This window comes from Oncorhynchus kisutch, unplaced genomic scaffold (assembly GCF_002021735.2).
Source record: "Oncorhynchus kisutch isolate 150728-3 unplaced genomic scaffold, Okis_V2 Okis06b-Okis10b_hom, whole genome shotgun sequence".
NCBI classification, from domain to species: Eukaryota; Metazoa; Chordata; class Actinopteri; order Salmoniformes; family Salmonidae; genus Oncorhynchus; species Oncorhynchus kisutch.
This window is the reverse complement of record NW_022261983.1, coordinates 16,980,046-17,000,768: the sequence shown is the minus strand read 5'-3', so window position 1 is coordinate 17,000,768 and position 20,723 is coordinate 16,980,046. Positions and strand designations below refer to the sequence as shown.

At 46.6% G+C, this 20,723-nt stretch overlaps 1 protein-coding gene across 1 annotated transcript in view; it reads left to right on the top strand.

Annotated features, from left to right (window-relative positions):
- The window catches only part of LOC116359922 (4-aminobutyrate aminotransferase, mitochondrial-like), a 57,407-nt gene that overhangs the window by 6,645 nt on the left and 30,039 nt on the right, over window positions 1-20,723 (top strand). The window contains 4 exon segments of the mRNA XM_031813979.1: window positions 7,230-7,363; window positions 9,141-9,238; window positions 10,894-10,923; window positions 11,154-11,271. Of these exon segments, the coding sequence (XP_031669839.1) occupies window positions 7,294-7,363; window positions 9,141-9,238; window positions 10,894-10,923; window positions 11,154-11,271 (316 nt within the window). The 5' untranslated portion in view covers window positions 7,230-7,293.

Below are 20,723 nucleotides of genomic sequence, written 5' to 3'. Positions count from 1 at the left end.
CTCTCTCTCTCTCTCTCTCTCTCTCTCTCTCTCTCTCTCTCTCTCTTCTCTCTCTCTCTCTCTCTCTCTCTCTCTCTCTCTCTCTCTCTCTCTCTCTCTCTCTCTCTCTCTCTCTCTGTCTTGTCAAACCTCTCTGTTCAGTATTGCTATCCCCAGGACCGTTCCTATAGTTACAGGTTGTTGTTGTCCAATCCATCACATTTAATTTTATAAAGCCCTTTCTTACATCCGGAGTCACAAAGTGCTTAATTAACAGGTGGTTGTTGTGTTAAATCACCGCCACAGGTGATTGGGTGGAGTGGTGTGGTCCTGTGGCGTGTCGTTTAGCTAGTTGAGCGAATTGGAGAGAACTAACCATTAACAGCAGCTTTCCTCATCATCACGGGTGTGTTTTGAAGGACAAGCCTCAACCCAGAAACGTGTGTGTGTGTGTGTGTGTGTGGTGTGTGGGTGGCCTCATTTGCATCCTTTTGCATTCCAACTATTGGTCATGAGAGAGGTTATGGTCAGGTTATGGCCAGGTTATGGCCAGTGGTCTGACTCTATGGCCAGTGGTCTGACTCTATGGCCAGTGGTCTGACTCTATGGCCAGTGGTCTGACTCTATGGCCAGTGGTCTGACTCTATGGCCAGTGGTCTGACTCTATGGCCACGGTTATGGCCAGTGGTCTGACTCTATGGCCAGTGGTCTGACTCTATGGCCAGTGGTCTGACTCTATGGCCAGTGGTCTGACTCTATGGCCAGTGGTCTGACTCTATGGCCAGTGGTCTGACTCTATGGCCAGTGGTCTGACTCTATGGCCAGTGGTCTGACTCTATGGCCAGTGGTCTGACTCTATGGCCAGTGGTCTGACTCTATGGCCAGCGGTCTGACTCTATGGCCAGGTTATGGCCAGTGGTCTGACTCTATGGCCAGTGGTCTGACTCTATGGCCAGTGGTCTGACTCTATGGCCAGTGGTCTGACTCTATGGCCAGTGGTCTGACTCTATGGCCAGTGGTCTGACTCTATGGCCAGTGGTCTGACTCTATGGCCAGTGGTCTGACTCTATGGCCAGTGGTCTGACTCTGATAATATTCTGGATTACAGTGTGAGGATAATATTCTGGATTACAGTGTGAGGATAATATTCTGGATTACAGTGTGAGGATAATATTCTGGATTACAGTGTGTTAGCTAGAGTCCAGAATCTACTAGGGGGAATCTCCCAGGTTCTGCCCTACAGACTAAGTTTGGGGCGATATATGTGCACACCTACAATATTTCTACCAAATTCCAGGTGTTGTAACATTCCAGTGGGGCTATTATAATGTATATTTGAAATTGTACTTTTGAGTTATGACAGAGTAAAATAATTTAAGACAAATTGTAATAGTTTGGTTACATTTATACAGGGATCTTTCTAATTACAAACCGTTCTCTGTGTGTTTTATCTGTTAGACTTCATGGCTTCATGGCTTCATGGCTTCATGGCTTCATGACTTCATGACTTCATGGCTTCATGGCTTCATGACTTCATGGCTTCATGACTTCATGGCTTCATGGCTTCATGGCTTCATGGCTTCATGGCTTCATGGCTTCATGGCTTCATGGCTTCATGACTTCATGGCTTCATGGCTTCATGGCTTCATGATTCATGACTTCATGGCTTCATGGCTTCATGGCTTCATGGCTTCATGACTTCATGGCTTCATGGCTTCATGACTTCATGGCTTCATGGCTTCATGGCAAACCGCCCAGATGAACTTCTAGTCAGACCAAGGTCAGTAGAGTTGGTGGTGTGTTTCAGAGTTGTTTCTCCCTGGGTGAAATCGTCTCTCTCGTTGCCAGGGTGACTGATTGTAGGCCACGGTTCTGTGATGAGTTTATTAACTCTATTTGCGTTTCAGCTGAATACAATCACTGTAGGACAGGCTGACTGTACAGGACTGAACACTGTAGGACAGGCTGACTGTATAGGACTGAACACTGTAGGACAGGCTGACTGTATAGGACTGAACACTGTAGGACTGAACACTGTAGGACAGGCTGACTGTATAGGACAGGCTGACTGTAGGACAGGCTGACTGTATAGGACTGAACACTGTAGGACATGCCGACTGTACAGGACTGAACACTGTAGGACAGGCTGACTGTATAGGACTGAACACTGTAGGACAGGCTGACTGTATAGGACTGAACACTAGGACAGGCTGACTGTATAGGACTGAACACTGTAGGACAGGCCGACTGTATAGGACTGAACACTGTAGGACAGGCTGACTGTATAGGACTGAACACTGTAGGACAGGCTGACTGTATAGGACTGAACACTGTAGGACAGGCTGACTGTACAGGACTGAACACTGTAGGACAGGCTGACTGTATAGGACTGAACACTGTAGGACAGGCTGACTGTATAGGACTGAACACTGTAGGACAGGCTGACTGTATAGGACTGAACACTGTAGGACAGGCTGACTATATAGGACTGAACACTGTAGGACAGGCTGACTGTATATGACTGAACACTGTAGGACAGGCTGACTGTATAGGACTGAAGATTGTAGGACAGGCTGACTGTATAGGACTGAACACTGTAGGACAGGCTGACTGTATAGGACTGAACACTGTAGGACAGGCTGACTGTATAGGACTGAACACTGTAGGACAGGCTGACTGTACAGGACTGAACACTGGACTTCAGCACCAGAGACGCTCCCTGTCTGTCCTGTGGACTTCAGTACCAGAGAGTATATACAAGGCAAGCGACATGACGTAACAGGACCTACAGTAGAGGAATAATGTATCTGGCCTCTCAGAAATAGGTTAACTAGCTCAGGCTTTTCATACACTCTGCACTCTCCCTCTGTCCTGTTCTGCCTCGGTAGATCTGAATACACGTCGGCTGTATAGATGTTGCAGTATCTCCACAGGGGCCGTGCCAAAGATGATGTCATGGAACTATATTCAACTGTCACTCTTAGCGTTAGCGCTGTGCAGCTTAAAGGTCAGGGGTTAAATGATCATAACAACCAGGTAGTCAGTCAGTGTAAATCTGATTAAACATTGAGGGGGGGTTTCCCAGTCACAGATGAAGCATTTTTAATGGAGAATGTAAATTGGAGTAGGTTTAATCTGTGTCCTGAAAACAGGTCTCTCAGTACACGGGGATGGGTAGTAGGGTTTCCAGAGGGATTTCTCTCTGTCCTGGTTCCATGTAGAACAGTGGGCCAGACACACTGTGGATGTCACTGTCTCGTAGGGTCGTGCTGTAGGGAGAGTGGCTAGACTGTTACGACTGGTACTGTGTGTTGTCTCGTTGTGGTCAGATGTGAGCCAGTCCTATGAATCATGACTCTCTGGTAGCGGTCCGTACATTTGTACCTGTATCTGTCTGTTGTTGCATCATCACTGAGCGCCTGTGGTCTCTCTACACTCGCCCGGTCATTCCTAGAAGGTTTTTATATACACCTGATAGGTGCAGAGAAATGTGTTGTTTTACAGGGTCAACCGTAGTAGTACGGTACTCCTGGAGGAAATTTGGGGTGAAGTGCCTTGCTCAAGGGCACGTCGGCAGATTTTTCACCTCGTCTGGCTGCTGGGGTATTGGAACCAGTGATCTTTCAGTTACTGGCCAAACGCTCTAACAGCTAGGATATCTGCCATGTTAGAGAGGTAAGGGGGTGGAGGGAGAGAGGTAAGGGGGTGGAGGAGAGAGAGGTAAGGGGTGGTGAGAGAGGTAAGGGGGTGAGAGGTAAGGGGGTGAGAGGTAAGGGGGTGAGAGGTAGGGGGGTGAGAGGTAGGGGGGTGAGAGGTAGGGGGGTAGGGGGAGAGAGGTAGGGGGGTAGGGGGAGAGAGGTAGGGGGGTAGGGGAGAGAGGTAGGGGGAGAGGGGGTAGGGGGAGAGGGGTAGGGGGAGAGGGTAGGGAGGGAGAGAGGTAGGGGGGGAAGAGGGAGAGAGGTAGGGGGGGCTACCTGCTGCCCCTAGAAGCAACACCCAGGTTACGTCCTCGTGTTATAACGACACCCAGGTTACGTCCTCGTGTTATAACGACACCCAGGCTACGTCCTCGTGTTATAACGACACCCAGGTTACGTCCTCGTGTTATAACGACACCCAGGCTACGTCCTCGTGTTATAACGACACCCAGGTTACGTCCTCGTGTTATAACGACACCCAGGCTATGTCCTCGTGTTATAACGACACCCAGGTTACGTCCTCGTGTTATAACGACACCCAGGTTACGTCCTCGTGTTATAACGACACCCAGGTTACGTCCTCGTGTTATAACGACACCCAGGCTATGTCCTCGTGTTATAACGACACCCAGGCTATGTCGTCGTGTTATAACGACACCCAGGCTATGTCGTCGTGTTATAACGGCACCCAGGCTATGTCGTCGTGTTATAACGACACCCAGGCTATGTCGTCGTGTTATAACGACACCCAGGCTATGTCGTCGTGTTATAACGACACCCAGGCTATGTCGTCGTGTTATAACGACACCCAGGTTACGTGCTCGTGTTATACAGATAGAGGACACCGGTTAACATGGAGAGGTGAGAGAGTAAAGACAGATTCATTCATGAATGTCTTTCTGCTTTTGTGTGTCATTCATTCTCCATTCTCGCTAAACACTGGACTCTCTGACTGAGTGAGAACCGAGCCAACGTGTGTGTGTGTGTGTGTCAGCCCTCTGCTCAGTGACAGAATGAAGTGGAGACCCCTGATGAATAATGATCAGTTCAGTTTTATAACGGAGAGAGTAAAGACCTGGGAACTGACTTCTCTGTTAACATGGAGAGAGGAAAGACCTGGACACTGGCTTCTCTGTTAACATGGAGAGAGTAAAGACCTGGAGACTGGCGTCTCTGTTAACATGGAGAGAGTAAAGACCTGGAGACTGGCTTCTCTGTTAACATGGAGAGGTGAGAGTGTAAAGACCTGGAGACTGGCTTCTCTGTTAACATGGAGAGAGTAAAGACCTGGTACTGGCTTCTCTGTTAACATGGAGAGAGTAAAGACCTGGAGACTGGCTTCTCTGTTAACATGGAGAGAGTAAAGACCTGGAGACTGGCTTCTCTGTTAACATGGAGAGAGTAAAGACCTGGAGACTGGCTTCTCTGTTAACATGGAGAGAGTAAAGACCTGGAGACTGGCTTCTCTGTTAACATGGAGAGAGTAAAGACCTGGAGACTGGCTTCTCTGTTAACATGGAGAGAGTAAAGACCTGGAGACTGGCTTCTCTGTTAACATAGAGGTGAGAGAGTAAAGACCTGGAGACTGGCTTCTCTGTTAACATGGAGAGAGTAAAGACCTGGAGACTGGCTTCTCTGTTAACATGGAGAGAGTAAAGACCTGGAGACTGGCTTCTCTGTTAACATGGAGAGAGTAAAGACCTGGAGACTGGCTTCTCTGTTAACATGGAGAGGTGAGATTAGTAAAGACCTGGAGACTGGCTTCTCTGTTAACATGGAGAGAGTAAAGACCTGGAGACTGGCTTCTCTGTTAACATGGAGAGAGTAAAGACCTGGAGACTGGCTTCTCTGTTAACATGGAGAGAGTAAAGACCTGGAGACTGGCTTCTCTGTTAACATGGAGAGGTGAGAGAGTAAAGATCTGGAGGCTGGCTTCTCTGTTAGTCTCTCTCTGCCTCTCTCCATCCCTCATTATAGACGTAGATTTATACAGTTTATACCACCTGATAGGATTTATACAGTTGATATAACCTGGGGATTTATACAGTTTATACCACCTGGGGATTTATACAGTTGATACCACCTGGGGATTTATACAGTTGATATAACCTGGGGATTTATACAGTTTATACAACCTGGGGATTTATACAGTTTATACCACCTGGGGATTTATACAGTTGATATAACCTGGGGATTTATACAGTTTATACAACCTGGGGATTTATACAGTTGATACCACCTGGGGATTTATACAGTTTATACCACCTGGGGATTTATACAGTTGATACCACCTGGGGATTTATACAGTTGATATAACCTGGGGATTTATACAGTTTATACAACCTGGGGATTTATACAGTTGATATAACCTGGGGATTTATACTGTTTATACAACCTGGGGATTTATACAGTTGATATAACCTGGGATTTATACAGTTTATACAACCTGGGGATTTATACAGTTGATATAACCTGGGGATTTATACAGTTTATACCACCTGGGGATTTATACAGTTGATACCACCTGGGGATTTATACAGTTTATACCACCTGGGGATTTATACAGTTGATATAACCTGGGGATTTATACTGTTTATACAACCTGGGGATTTATACAGTTGATATAACCTGGGGATTTATACAGTTTATACCACCTGGGGATTTATACAGTTGATATAACCTGGGGATTTATACAGTTTATACCACCTGGGGATTTATACAGTTGATATAACCTGGGGATTTATACAGTTGATATAACCTGGGGATTTATACAGTTTATACCACCTGGGGATTTATACAGTTTATACCACCTGGGGATTTATACAGTTGATATAACCTGGGGATTTATACAGTTTATACCACCTGGGGATTTATACAGTTTATACCACCTGGGGATTTATACAGTTGATATAACCTGGGGATTTATACAGTTGATATAACCTGGGGATTTATACAGTTTATACCACCTGGGGATTTATACAGTTGATATAACCTGGGGATTTATACAGTTGATATAACCTGGGGATTTATACAGTTGATATAACCTGGGGATTTATACAGTTGATATAACCTGGGGATTTATACAGTTGATATAACCTGGGGATTTATACCACCTGGGGATTTATACAGTTGATCAAAACCTGATAGGATTTTGGGAATGTTTCCAGAATGTTAAAACTATGGTATTAATGAAGCCAGTCAGTTGTCCTCAGATGCCTTTTAGTTATCATAACCCCACCCATAACGCCTCCCCACACACACACACACACACACACACACACACACACACACACACACACACACACACACACACACACACACACACACACACACACACACACACACACACACACACACACACACACACACACACACCTCTCCACTGTCTGTCTCTGTGCTGCTAACATCTACACTGTCTGTCAGACTTGTTGTGGTGCTGTTGGATGGATTCTCAGTTAAAACCACTGCTCTGAGAACTGTACCTATGCCTTAGTCCTCTCTCTCTCTGTCTCTCTGTGTGATTGTATATGGCATTTCTCCCTCCTTCTTCAGGTGGCGTGAAGGCAGGTGTTGAGGACTGTCTTTCTCTCTCTGCCTCATTCTGTTGTTCTGAGTCATGGCGTCCTCTCTGCTCAGCAGGCAGCTGGTCCTCTCCCTCCAGCAGAACCTCAGGCTCACTGCACCAGGTACACACACCACTCACACACTCCCCTCACACACACCGCTCACACACTCCCCTCACACACACCGCTCACACACTCCCCTCACACACTCCCCTCACACACACCGCTCACACACACCGCTCACACACTCCGCTCACACACTCCACTCACACACTCCCCTCACACACACCGCTCACACACTCCGCTCACACACACCCCTCACACACTCCCCTCACACACTCCCCTCACACACACCGCTCACACACTCCCCTCACACACTCCGCTCACACACACCCCTCACACACTCCCCTCACACACTCCGCTCACACACACCCCTCACACACACCGCTCACACACTCCCCTCACACACACTGCTCACACACTCCCCTCACACACTCCCCTCACACAATCCCCCTCACACACTCCGCTCACACACTCCGCTCACACACTCCGCTCACACACACCGCTCACACACTCCGCTCACACACACCCCTCACACACACCGCTCACACACTCCCCTCACACACTCCCCTCACACACACCGCTCACACACTCCCCTCACACACACCGCTCACACACTCCGCTCACACACTCCGCTCACACACTCCCCTCACACACACCACTCACACACACATAAGAGGTAGTAGAAACAGTAGTGTGTACAGGTTATGGTTATGCCTGTTAGAGGTAATGTTTATATGCAATCAGCTAATGCTCTATTCCAGTTATATCACTGTTTGGTATACACACACACACACACACACACATATACACTGGTAGAAACGTCACACTACTGACCTTGCTGCTGTTCCCTGTAGCCAACAGTCTCTTAATGAGTCGGCTTCCTCAATCATAAAACAGAGGTCAGCTACATGGTTAAGACAGACTAATGATATCACCCTGTGGCCAGACAGACTAATGATATCACCCTACATACCCTGTGGCCAGACAGACTAATGATATCACCCTGTGGCCAGACAGACTAATGATATCACCCTACATACCCTGTGGCCAGACAGACTAATGATATCACCCTGCATACCCTGTGGCCAGACAGACTAATGATATCACCCTACATACCCTGTGGCCAGACAGACTAATGATATCACCCTACATACCCTGTGGCCAGACAGACTAATGATATCACCCTGCATACCCTGTGGCCAGACAGACTAATGATATCACCCTACATACCCTGTGGCCAGACAGACTAATGATATCACCCTACATACCCTGTGGCCAGACAGACTAATGATATCACCCTGTGGCCAGACAGACTAATGATATCACCCTACATACCCTGTGGCCAGACAGACTAATGATATCACCCTACATACCCTGTGGCCAGACAGACTAATGATATCACCCTGCATACCCTGTGGCCAGACAGACTAATGATATCACCCTGTGGCCAGACAGACTAATGATATCACCCTACATACCCTGTGGCCAGACAGACTAATGATATCACCCTGTGGCCAGACAGACTAATGATATCACCCTACATACCCTGTGGCCAGACAGACTAATGATATCACCCTGTGGCCAGACAGACTAATGATATCACCCTACATACCCTGTGGCCAGACAGAGAGGAACTAAGGCTGATACGGCGTAACATAATGAATGGAGGGTTTGTCCTTGTCTAAGGTTAAGATGAAGGATCTTCTGCAGGACAAGTCAGCAACACAGCATTGCCTTAACACTGTGTGTGTGTGTGTGTGTGTGTGTGTGTGTGTGTGTGTGTGTGTGTGTGTGTGTGTGTGTGTGTGTGTGTGTGTGTGTGTGTGTGTGGGGACAGGCTGCAGGTATGTGAGTAAGGCAGCAGCTAAGACTCAGATGGAGTTTGAATACGATGGGCCGTCCATGAAGACCGAGGTCCCAGGACCCCGTTCCAAGGTACTGAACCACACAGAGTCCCTGTACGTCACTAACAGCACCATGGACCAGTAGGAACTATAGCTGTCTGGCTCCTTCTGGTTGACATGGGTCATGTTCAATGGTGACCTCTGTGTGACCCTGCGATGGGAACAGTGGACTGTACACACCCATCCTGAACACTGTGTTGCACACAGGCTTCGTCCCAAACAGAACCCTAAGGAGGGAATAGGCTGCATTAGACCAGGGCACTATGGAGGGAATAGACTGCACTATGGAGGGAATAGACTGCATTAGACCAGGGCACTATGGAGGGAATAGACTGTATTAGACCAGGGCACTATGGAGGGAATAGACTGCATTAGACCAGGGCACTATGGAGGGAATAGACTGCATTAGACCAGGGCACTATGGAGGGAATAGACTGTATTAGACCAGGGTACTATGGAGGGAATAGACTGCACTATGGAGGGAATAGACTGCATTAGACCAGGGCACTATGGAGGGAATAGACTGTATTAGACCAGGGCACTATGGAGGGAATAGACTGTATTAGACCAGGGCACTATGGAGGGAATAGACTGCATTAGACCAGGGCAATATGGAGGGAATAGACTGCATTAGACCAGGGCACTATGGAGGAAATAGACTGCATTAGACCAGGGCACTATGGAGGGAATAGACTGTATTAGACCAGGGCACTATGGAGGGAATAGACTGAATTAGACCAGGGCACTATGGAGGGAATAGACTGCATTAGACCAGGGCACTATGGAGGGAATAGACTGCACTATGGAGGGAATAGACTGCATTAGACCAGGGCACTATGGAGGGAATAGACTGCATTAGACCAGGGCCCTATGGAGGGAATAGACTGTATTAGACCAGGGCACTATGGAGGGAATAGACTGCATTAGACCAGGGCACTATGGAGGGAATAGACTGCATTAGACCAGGGCACTATGGAGGGAATATACTGTATTAGACCAGGGCACTATGGAGGGAATAGACTGCATTAGACCAGGGCACTATGGAGGGAATAGACTGTATTAGACCAGGGTACTATGGAGGGAATAGACTGCATTAGACCAGGGCACTATGGAGGGAATAGACTGTATTAGACCAGGGCACTATGGAGGGAATAGACTGCACTATAGAGGGAATAGACTGCATTAGACCAGGGCACTATGTAGGGAATAGACCAGGGCACTATGTAGGGAATAGACCAGGGCACTATGGAGGGAATAGACTGCATTAGACCAGGGTACTATGGAGGGAATAGACTGACATTTTGAGATACATTAACCTACTGTTGAGGAACCACCCTAACCTGACATCTCTCTCTTCCTCTCCTCCCCTCCCTCTTCCCTCCTTTCTCCTCCCCTCCCTCTTCCCTCCTCCTCTCTCCTCCCTCCTCTCTCCTCCCCTCCCTCTTCCCTCCTTTCTCCTCCCCTCCCTCTTCCCTCCTCCTCTCTCCTCCCTCCTCTCTCCTCCCCTCCCTCTTCCCTCCTCCCTCCTCCTCTCTCCTCCTCTCTCCTCTCTCCTCCTCTCTCCTCCCTCCTCCTCTCTCCTCCCTCCTCCTCTCTCCTCCCTCCTCCTCTCTCCTCCTCTCTCCTCCCTCCTCCTCTCTCCTCCCCTCCCTCCCTCCTCCCTCTCTCCTTCTCCTCCCCCACCAGGAGCTGACCAAACAGTTGGGAGAGATTCAGGTACACCAAGAGAGAGTGTGTGTGTGTGTGTGTGTATGAGGCTGTTTTGATGATAGAATAAAACAATGCATTATTGCGTCACACACTTGCATGCGTGCACACACAACGCAGACACACACAACGCAGACACACACAACGCAGACACACAGTCTCTCTCTGTGTCTAGTTAACTGGATGAATACCTTATCTCTCTCTCGCTCTCTCGCTCTCTCTCTCTCTCTCCCCCCCAGAACGTGGGAGCAATCAATTTCTTCTGTAACTATGAGGAGAGCAGAGGAAACTACCTGGTGGACGTGGACGGAAACCGCATGCTGGACGTCTACACACAGATCTCCTCTATTCCTATTGGTTAGTACACAGATCTCCTCAATTCCTATTGGTTAGTACACACATCTCCTCTATTCCTATTGGTTAGTACACACATCTCCTCTATTCCTATTGGTTAGTACACACAGATCTCCTCCATTCCTATTGGTTAGTACACACAGATCTCCTCTATTCCTATTGGTTAGTACACACAGATCTCCTCTATTCCTATTGGTTAGTACACACAGATCTCCTCCATTCCTATTGGTTAGTAAACACCGATCTCCTCCATTCCTATTGGTTAGTACACACAGATCTCCTCTATTCCTATTGGTTAGTACACACAGATCTCCTCCATTCTTATTGGTCAGTACACACATCTCCTCCATTCTTATTGGTCAGTACACACATCTCCTCCATCCCTATTGGTTATTACACACATCTGCTCCATCCTTATTGGTCAGTACACACATCTCCTCCATCCTTATTGGTCAGTACACACATCTCCTCCATCCTTATTGGTCAGTACACACATCTCCTCCATCCTTATTGGTCAGTACACACATCTCCTCCATCCTTATTGGTCAGTACACACATCTGCTCCATCCTTATTGGTCAGTACACACATCTCCTCCATCCTTATTGGTCAGTACACACATCTCCTCCATCCTTATTGGTCAGTACACACATCTCCTCCATCCTTATTGGTCAGTACACACATCTGCTCCATCCCTATTGGTTAGTACACACATCTGCTCCATCCTTATTGGTCAGTACACACATCTCCTCCATCCTTATTGGTCAGTACACACATCTCCTCCATCCTTATTGGTCAGTACACACATCTCCTCCATCCTTATTGGTCAGTACACACATCTCCTCCATCCTTATTGGTCAGTACACACATCTCCTCCATCCTTATTGGTCAGTACACACATCTGCTCCATCCTTATTGGTCAGTACACATATCTCCTCCATCCTTATTGGTCAGTACACACATCTCCTCCATTCTTATTGGTCAGTACACACATCTCCTCCATCCTTATTGGTCAGTACACACATCTCCTCCATCCTTATTGGTCAGTACACACATCTCCTCCATCCCTATTGGTTAGTACACACATCTGCTCCATCCTTATTGGTCAGTACACATATCTCCTCCATCCTTATTGGTCAGTACACACATCTCCTCCATCCTTATTGGTCAGTACACACATCTCCTCCATCCGTATTGGTTAGTACACACATCTGCTCCATCCTTATTGGTCAGTAAAAGCATTTCGCTACACTCGCAATAACATCTGCTAACCATGTGTATGTTACCAACAAAATGTTATTTGATTTACACAGATCTCTATCCTTATTGGTTAGTACCCAGATCTCATCTATTCCTATTGGTTAGTACACACATCTCCTCTATTCCTATTGGTTAGCGCACACATCTCCTCTATTCCTATTGGTTAGCGCGCACATCTCCTCTATTCCTATTGGTTAGCGCACACGTCTCCTCTATTCCTATTGGTTAGCTCACGTCTCCTCTATTCCTATTGGTTAGCGCACACAAGCCTCCTCTATTCCTATTGGTTAACACACACAAGCCTCCTCTATTCCTATTGGTTAACGCACACAAGCCTCCTCTATTCCTATTGGTTAACGCACACAAGCCTCCTCTATTCCTATTGGTTAACGCACACAAGCCTCCTCTATTCCTATTGGTTAACACACAAGCCTATTCCAACCTTATCGGTTGGTGTCTAGAAGATCTAGCTAGTCATGTGTTCTATAGTTTGACAGAGTAGCGTGGCTGGAGGTAAGCAACTTATCTGTAGCGTAGCATTTTCCCATTTTGACACCACAGCACTTCTGCCTGGCAGGTGTTGAACTAGACTTTCTCATGGTTAGTGGTTCACTATAACTCAGTGGGTAGAGCAGGGGGCCTGCAACACCAGGATAGTGGGGTTTGATTCCTGGGACTACTCATGGTTAGTGGTTCACTATAACTCAGTGGGTAGAGCAGGGGGTGCCTGCAACACCAGGATAGTGGGGTTTGATTCCTGGGACTACTCATGGTTAGCGGTTCACTATAACTCAGTGGGTAGAGCAGGGGGGGCCTGCAACACCAGGATAGTGGGGTTTGATTCCTGGGACTACTCATGGTTAGCGGTTCACTATAACTCAGTGGGTAGAGCAGGGGGTGCCTGCAACACCAGGATAGTGGGGTTTGATTCCTGGGACTACTCATGGTTAGTGGTTCACTGTAACTCAGTGGGTAGAGCAGGGGGCCTGCAACACCAGGATAGTGGGGTTTGATTCCTGGGACTACTCATGGTTAGCGGTTCACTATAACTCAGTGGGTAGAGCAGGGGGTGCCTGCAACACCAGGACAGTGGGGTTTGATTCCTGGGACTACTCATGGTTAGCGGTTCACTATAACTCAGTGGGTAGAGCAGGGGGTGCCTGCAACACCAGGACAGTGGGGTTTGATTCCTGGGACTACTCATGGTTAGTGGTTCACTGTAACTCAGTGGGTAGAGCAGGGGGCCTGCAACACCAGGATAGTGGGGTTTGATTCCTGGGACTACTCATGGTTAGCGGTTCACTATAACTCAGTGGGTAGAGCAGGGGGTGCCTGCAACACCAGGACAGTGGGGTTTGATTCCTGGGACTACTCATGGTTAGCGGTTCACTATAACTCAGTGGGTAGAGCAGGGGGTGCCTGCAACACCAGGACAGTGGGGTTTGATTCCTGGGACTACTCATGGTTAGCGGTTCACTATAACTCAGTGGGTAGAGCAGGGGGTGCCTGCAACACCAGGACAGTGGGGTTTGATTCCTGGGACTACTCATGGTTAGCGGTTCACTATAACTCAGTGGGTAGAGCAGGGGGTGCCTGCAACACCAGGATAGTGGGGTTTGATTCCTGGGACTACTCATGGTTAGTGGTTCACTGTAACTCAGTGGGTAGAGCAGGGGGCCTGCAACACCAGGATAGTGGGGTTTGATTCCTGGGACTACTCATGGTTAGCGGTTCACTATAACTCAGTGGGTAGAGCAGGGGGTGCCTGCAACACCAGGACAGTGGGGTTTGATTCCTGGGACTACTCATGGTTAGCGGTTCACTATAACTCAGTGGGTAGAGCAGGGGGTGCCTGCAACACCAGGACAGTGGGGTTTGATTCCTGGGACTACTCATGGTTAGCGGTTCACTATAACTCAGTGGGTAGAGCAGGGGGTGCCTGCAACACCAGGACAGTGGGGTTTGATTCCTGGGACTACTCATGGTTAGCGGTTCACTATAACTCAGTGGGTAGAGCAGGGGGTGCCTGCAACACCAGGACAGTGGGGTTTGATTCCTGGGACTACTCATGGTCTAAAATGTATGCATGCATGACTGTATTATATTATATATTATTATTATATATGATATTATTATAGGTTGTTATTATATGATATTATTATGTTACTATGTTATATTACTATATTATAGAACGCTGCAAACCAAAAGCTACATACCTGAGAGGACCTTGTGTTTTTTAGCCTGACATTGCAACACAGAGAGCAGCTGGGGACGAGAGACGTAGTTTACATTACAGTGGTTTAGGGCCACATACAGCAGTTGGCACGCCCTGACCTGAGATGGCTCTGTTTTCTATATATGTTGGTTAGCTCAGGGAGCGACTAGGGTGGATACGCTAGTTTAGTATGGTCTAGGGGGTTGTATTGACTAGGGTGGATACGCTAGGTTTAGTATGGTCTAGGGGGTTGTATTGACTAGGGGGTTGTATTGTCTAGGGTGGATACGCTAGTTTAGTATTGTCTAGGGGGTTGTATTGTCTAGGGTGGATACGCTAGTTTAGTATTGTCTAGGGTGGATACGCTAGTTTAGTATTGTCTAGGGTGGATACGCTAGTTTAGTATTGTCTAGGGGGTTGTATTGTCTAGGGTGGATACGCTAGTTTAGTATTGTCTAGGGTGGATACGCTAGTTTAGTATTGTCTAGGGGGTTGTATTGTCTAGGGTGGATACGCTAGTTTAGTATGGTCTAGGGGGTTGTATTGACTAGGGTGGATACGCTAGTTTAGTATTGTCTAGGGTGGATACGCTAGTTTAGTATGGTCTAGGGGGTTGTATTGTCTAGGGTGGATACGCTAGGTTTAGTATTGTCTAGGGGGTTGTATTGACTGGGGTGGATACGCTAGGTTTAGTATTGTCTAGGGGTTGTATTGTCTAGGGGTTGTATTGTCTAGGGGGTTGTATGGTCTAGGGTGGATACGCTAGTTTAGTATTGTCTAGGGGGTTGTATGGTCTAGGGTGGATACGCTAGTTTAGTATTGTCTAGGGGGTTGTATTGTCTAGGGGGTTGTATTGTCTAGGGTGGATACGCTAGTTTAGTATGGTCTAGGGTGGGTACGCTAGTTTTAGTATTGTCTAGGGGGTTGTATTGTCTAGGGGGTTGTATTGTCTAGGGTGGATACGCTAGTTTAGTATGGTCTAGGGGTTGTATTGACTAGGGTGGATACGCTAGTTTAGTATGGTCTAGGGGGGTTGTATTGTCTAGGGGGTTGTATTGTCTAGGGGGTTGTATTGTCTAGGGTGGATACGCTAGTTTAGTATGGTCTAGGGGGTTGTATTGTCTAGGGTGGATACGCTAGTTTAGTATGGTCTAGGGGGTTGTATTGTCTAGGGGGTTGTATTGACTAGGGTGGATACGCTAGGTTTAGTATGGTCTAGGGGGTTGTATTGTCTAGGGTGGATACGCTAGGTTTAGTATTGTCTAGGGGTTTTGAATTGACTAGGGTGGATACGCTAGTTTAGTATTGTCTAGGGGGTTGTATTGTCTAGGGGGTTGTATTGTCTAGGGTGGATACGCTAGTTTAGTATGGTCTAGGGGTTGTATTGACTAGGGTGGATACGCTAGTTTAGTATGGTCTAGGGGGTTGTATTGTCTAGGGGGTTGTATTGTCTAGGGGGTTGTATTGTCTAGGGTGGATACGCTAGTTTAGTATGGTCTAGGGGGTTGTATTGTCTAGGGTGGATACGCTAGTTTAGTATGGTCTAGGGGGTTGTATTGACTAGGGTGGATACGCTAGGTTTAGTATGGTCTAGGGGGTTGTATTGTCTAGGGTGGATACGCTAGGTTTAGTATTGTCTAGGGGTTTTGAATTGACTAGGGTGGATACGCTAGTTTAGTATTGTCTAGGGGGTTGTATTGTCTAGGGTGGATACGCTAGTTTAGTATTGTCTAGGGGGTTGTATTGTCTAGGGTGGATACGCTAGTTTTATATTGTCTAGGGGGTTGTATTGTCTAGGGTGGATACGCTAGTTTTAGTATTGTCTAGGGGGTTGTATTGTCTAGGGTGGATACGCTAGTTTTAGTATTGTCTAGGGGTTTTGTATTGTCTAGGGGTTTTGAATTGTCTAGGGGGTTGTATTGTCTAGGAGTTTTGAATTGTCTAGGGGGTTGTATTGTCTAGGGGGTTGTATTGTCTAGGGGTTTTGAATTGTCTAGGGGTTTTGAATTGTCTAGGAGTTTTGAATTGTCTAGGAGTTTTGAATTGTCTAGGGGTTTTGTATTGTCTAGGAGTTTTGTATTGTCTAGGGGTTTTGTATGGTCTAGGGGTTTTGTAGGTCTAGGGGTTTTGTAGGTCTAGGGGTTTTGAATTGTCTAGGGGTTTTGTATGGTCTAGGGGTTTTGTAGGTCTAGGGGTTTTGAATTGTCTAGGGGTTTTGTATGGTCTAGGGGTTTTGTAGGTCTAGGGGTTTTGTATGGTCTAGGGGTTTTGTATGGTCTAGGGGTTTTGTATGGTCTAGGGGTTTTGTATGGTCTAGGGGTTTTGTATGGTTTAGGGGTTTTGTATGGTCTAGGGGTTTTGTAGGTCTAGGGGTTTTGTAGGTCTAGGGGTTTTGTATGGTCTAGGGGTTTTGTAGGTGTAGGTATTTGTATGTTTATGGTGGCCTGATATGGTCCCCAATCAGAGGCAGCTGTTTATCGTTGTCTCTGATTGGGGACCATATTTAGGCAGCCATTTTCCTTTGGTGTTTGTGGGATCTTGTTCTATGTTTAGTCTATGTTTAGTCTAGGTTTAGTCTAGGTTTAGTCTAGGTTTAGTCTAGGTTTAGTCTAGGTTTAGTCTAGGTTTAGTCTAGGTTTAGTCTATGTTTAGTATTTTGTTAGTTTGTTCAGTGTTTCATTCTTTAAATAGAGCAGAATGTACACATAGCACGCTATACCTTGGTCTCATTCGTATGACGAACGTGACAGCAGTTAATGATGACCTCATCCTCATGTGTTTAGTTATGATGAGGTCCTCATGTGTTTTAGTTATGATGAGGTCTAGGACACAGAGAGCAGTTATTGATGACCTCGTCCTCGTGTGTTTAGTTATGATGAGGTCTAGGACACAGAGAGCAGTTATTGATGACCTTGTCCTCGTGTGTTTAGTCATGATGAGGTCTAGGACACAGAGAGCAGTTAATGATGACCTCATCCTCGTGTGTTTAGTTATGATGAGGTCTAGGACACAGAGAGCAGTTAATGATGACCTCATCCTCGTGTGTTTAGTTATGATGAGGTCTAGGACAGATAAGGCAGTTATTGATGACCTTGTCCTCATGTGTTTAGTTATGATGAGGTCCTCATGTGTTTAGTCATGATGAGGTCCTCATGTGTTTAGTTATGATGAGGTCTAGGACACAGAGAGCAGTTAATGATGACCTCATCCTCGTGTGTTTAGTTATGATGAGGTCTAGGACAGATAAGGCAGTTATTGATGACCTTGTCCTCATGTGTTTAGTTATGATGAGGTCCTCATGTGTTTAGTCATGATGAGGTCCTCATGTGTTTAGTTATGATGAGGTCTAGGACACAGAGAGCAGTTATTGATGACCTTGTCCTCATGTGTTTAGTCATGATGAGGTCCTCATGTGTTTAGTCATGATGAGGTCCTCATGTGTTTAGTCATGATGAGGTCCTCATGTGTTTAGTCATGATGAGGTCCCCATGTGTTTAGTCATGATGAGGTCCTCATGTGTTTAGTCATGATGAGGTCTAGGACAGATAAGGCAGTTATTGATGACCTCGTCCTCGTGTGTTTAGTTATGATGAGGTCTAGGACACAGAGAGCAGTTATTGATGACCTTGTCCTCGTGTGTTTAGTCATGATGAGGTCCTCATGTGTTTAGTCATGATGAGGTCCTCATGTGTTTAGTCATGATGAGGTCCTCATGTGTTTAGTCATGATGAGGTCCTCATGTGTTTAGTTATGATGAGGTCTAGCTATGAGGAGTTAAAGTGTGTGTGTGTGTGTGTGTGTGTGCGTGTATGCGTGTGCGTGTGTGCGTGTGTGTGTGTGTGTGTGTGTGTGTGTGTGTGTGTGTGTGTGTGTGTGTGTGTGTGTGTGTGTGTGTGTGTGTGTGTGTGTGTGTGTGTGTGTGTTGTGTGTGTGTGTGTGTGTGTGTGTGTGTGTGTGTGTGTGTGTGTGCGTGCGTGTGGAGTGTGTGTGTGTGTGTGTGTGGGGACAGGATGTTTTATTTGTGTTTCCCCTGGGTGTAGTATTTGAAGGTTCTATGTGTTTGGGTCTAATGTGTAGAGTGACTGTATTGTATATTCAGGGCACATTTGGAGAAAAAGACAAAAGAACTAGGTCTCAATATGTTTCCCCTGTTAATAAAATAACGTTTTGTTTTTTAAGTGTGTGTACATACAGTGCATTCGGAAAGTATTCAGACCCCTTGACTTTTTCCACATTTTGTTACGTTACAGCCTTATTCTATGTATTAAATAAATGAAAAATCCTCAGCAATCAACACACAATACCCCATAATGACATCACAATACCCCATAATGACATCACAATACCCCATAATGACATCACAATACCCCATAATGACATCACAATACCCCATAATGACATCACACTACCCCATAATGACAAAGTGATTCGTTGACAAATTTACAAAAGTTTTAGAACAGATATACCTTATTTACAGAAGTATTCAGACCCTTTGCTATAAGACTTGAAATTGAGCTCAGGTGCATCCTGTTTCCATTGATCATCCTTGAGATGTTTCTTCAACTTGATTGGAGTCCACCTGTGGTAAATTCAATTGATTGGTCATGATTTGGAAAGGCACACACCTGTCTATATAAGGTCCCACAGCTGACAGTGCATGTCAGAGGAAAAACCAAGCCATGAGGTCGAAGGAATTGTCCTTTGACCTCAGAGAAATGATTGTGTGGAGGCCCAGATCTGGGGAAGGGTCTTTATGGTAATAAAGGCCTTTATGGTAATGGCCAGACAGAAGCCACTCCTCAGGAAAAGGCACATGACAGTCCTCTTGGAGTTTGCCAAAAGCCACCTAAAGACTCTCAGACCATGAGAAACAAGATTCTCTGGTCTGATGAAGCCAAGATTGAACTTAGCCTGAATGCCAAGCATCACGTCTGGAGGACACCTGGCATCATCCCTACGGTGAAGCATGGTGGTGGCAGCATCATGCTGTGGGGATGTTTTTCAGCGGCAGGGACTGGGAGACTCGTCAGGATCCAGGGAAAGCTGAACAGAGCAAAATACAGAGAGATCCTTGATGAAAACCTGCTCCAGAGCGCTCAGACTGGGGCAAAGGTTCACCTTCCAACAGGACAACGACCCTAAGCACACAGCCAAGACAATGCAGGACTGGCTTTGGAACAAGTCTCTGAATGTCTTTGTGGCCCAGCCAGAACCCCGACTTGAACCCGATCGAACATCTCTGGAGAGACCTGAAAATAGCTGTGCAGCGACACTCCCCATCCAACCTGACAGAGCTTGAGAGGATGTGCAGAGAAGAATGGGAGAAACTCCCCAAATACAGGTGTGCCAAGCTTGTAGCGTCATACCCAAGAAGACACAAGGTTGTAATCGCTGCCAAAGGTGCTTCAACAAAGTACTGAGTAAAGGGTCTGTAAATATGACATTACATTTTTTAATTTGTAATAAATTAGCAAAAAAAGTTGACCTGTTTTTGCTTTGTCATTATAGGGTATTGTACGTAGATAAAGGATCGGGAAAAAAACAATTTAACCAATTTTAGCATAAGGCTGTAACGTAACAAAATGTGGAAAGGTCAAAAGGTCTGAATACTTCCGAAGTTACTGTATAAACTGCAGCTAGTCATTAGCCAGGAAGCATCGTATTTCAGGCTGGGTCGTGACCTGACAGAGTAGCTATCGCTCTCTGTTCTCTCGATGATAAAGCTTCTAAATACTGGACGCTGCGCTGCACTTCAATGAATTGATAGTGTTTGTGTCCCAAATGGCCCCCTTTTCCATTTATAGTGCACTACTTTTGACCAGAGCTCTATGTGGGGGGAATAGTGAGGCATTTATAGTGCACTACTTTTGACCAGAGCTCTATGTAGGGAATAGGGAGCCATTTATAGTGCACTACTTTAGACCAGAGCCCTATGTAGGGAATAGGGAGGCATTTATAGTGCACTACTTTTGACCAGAGCTC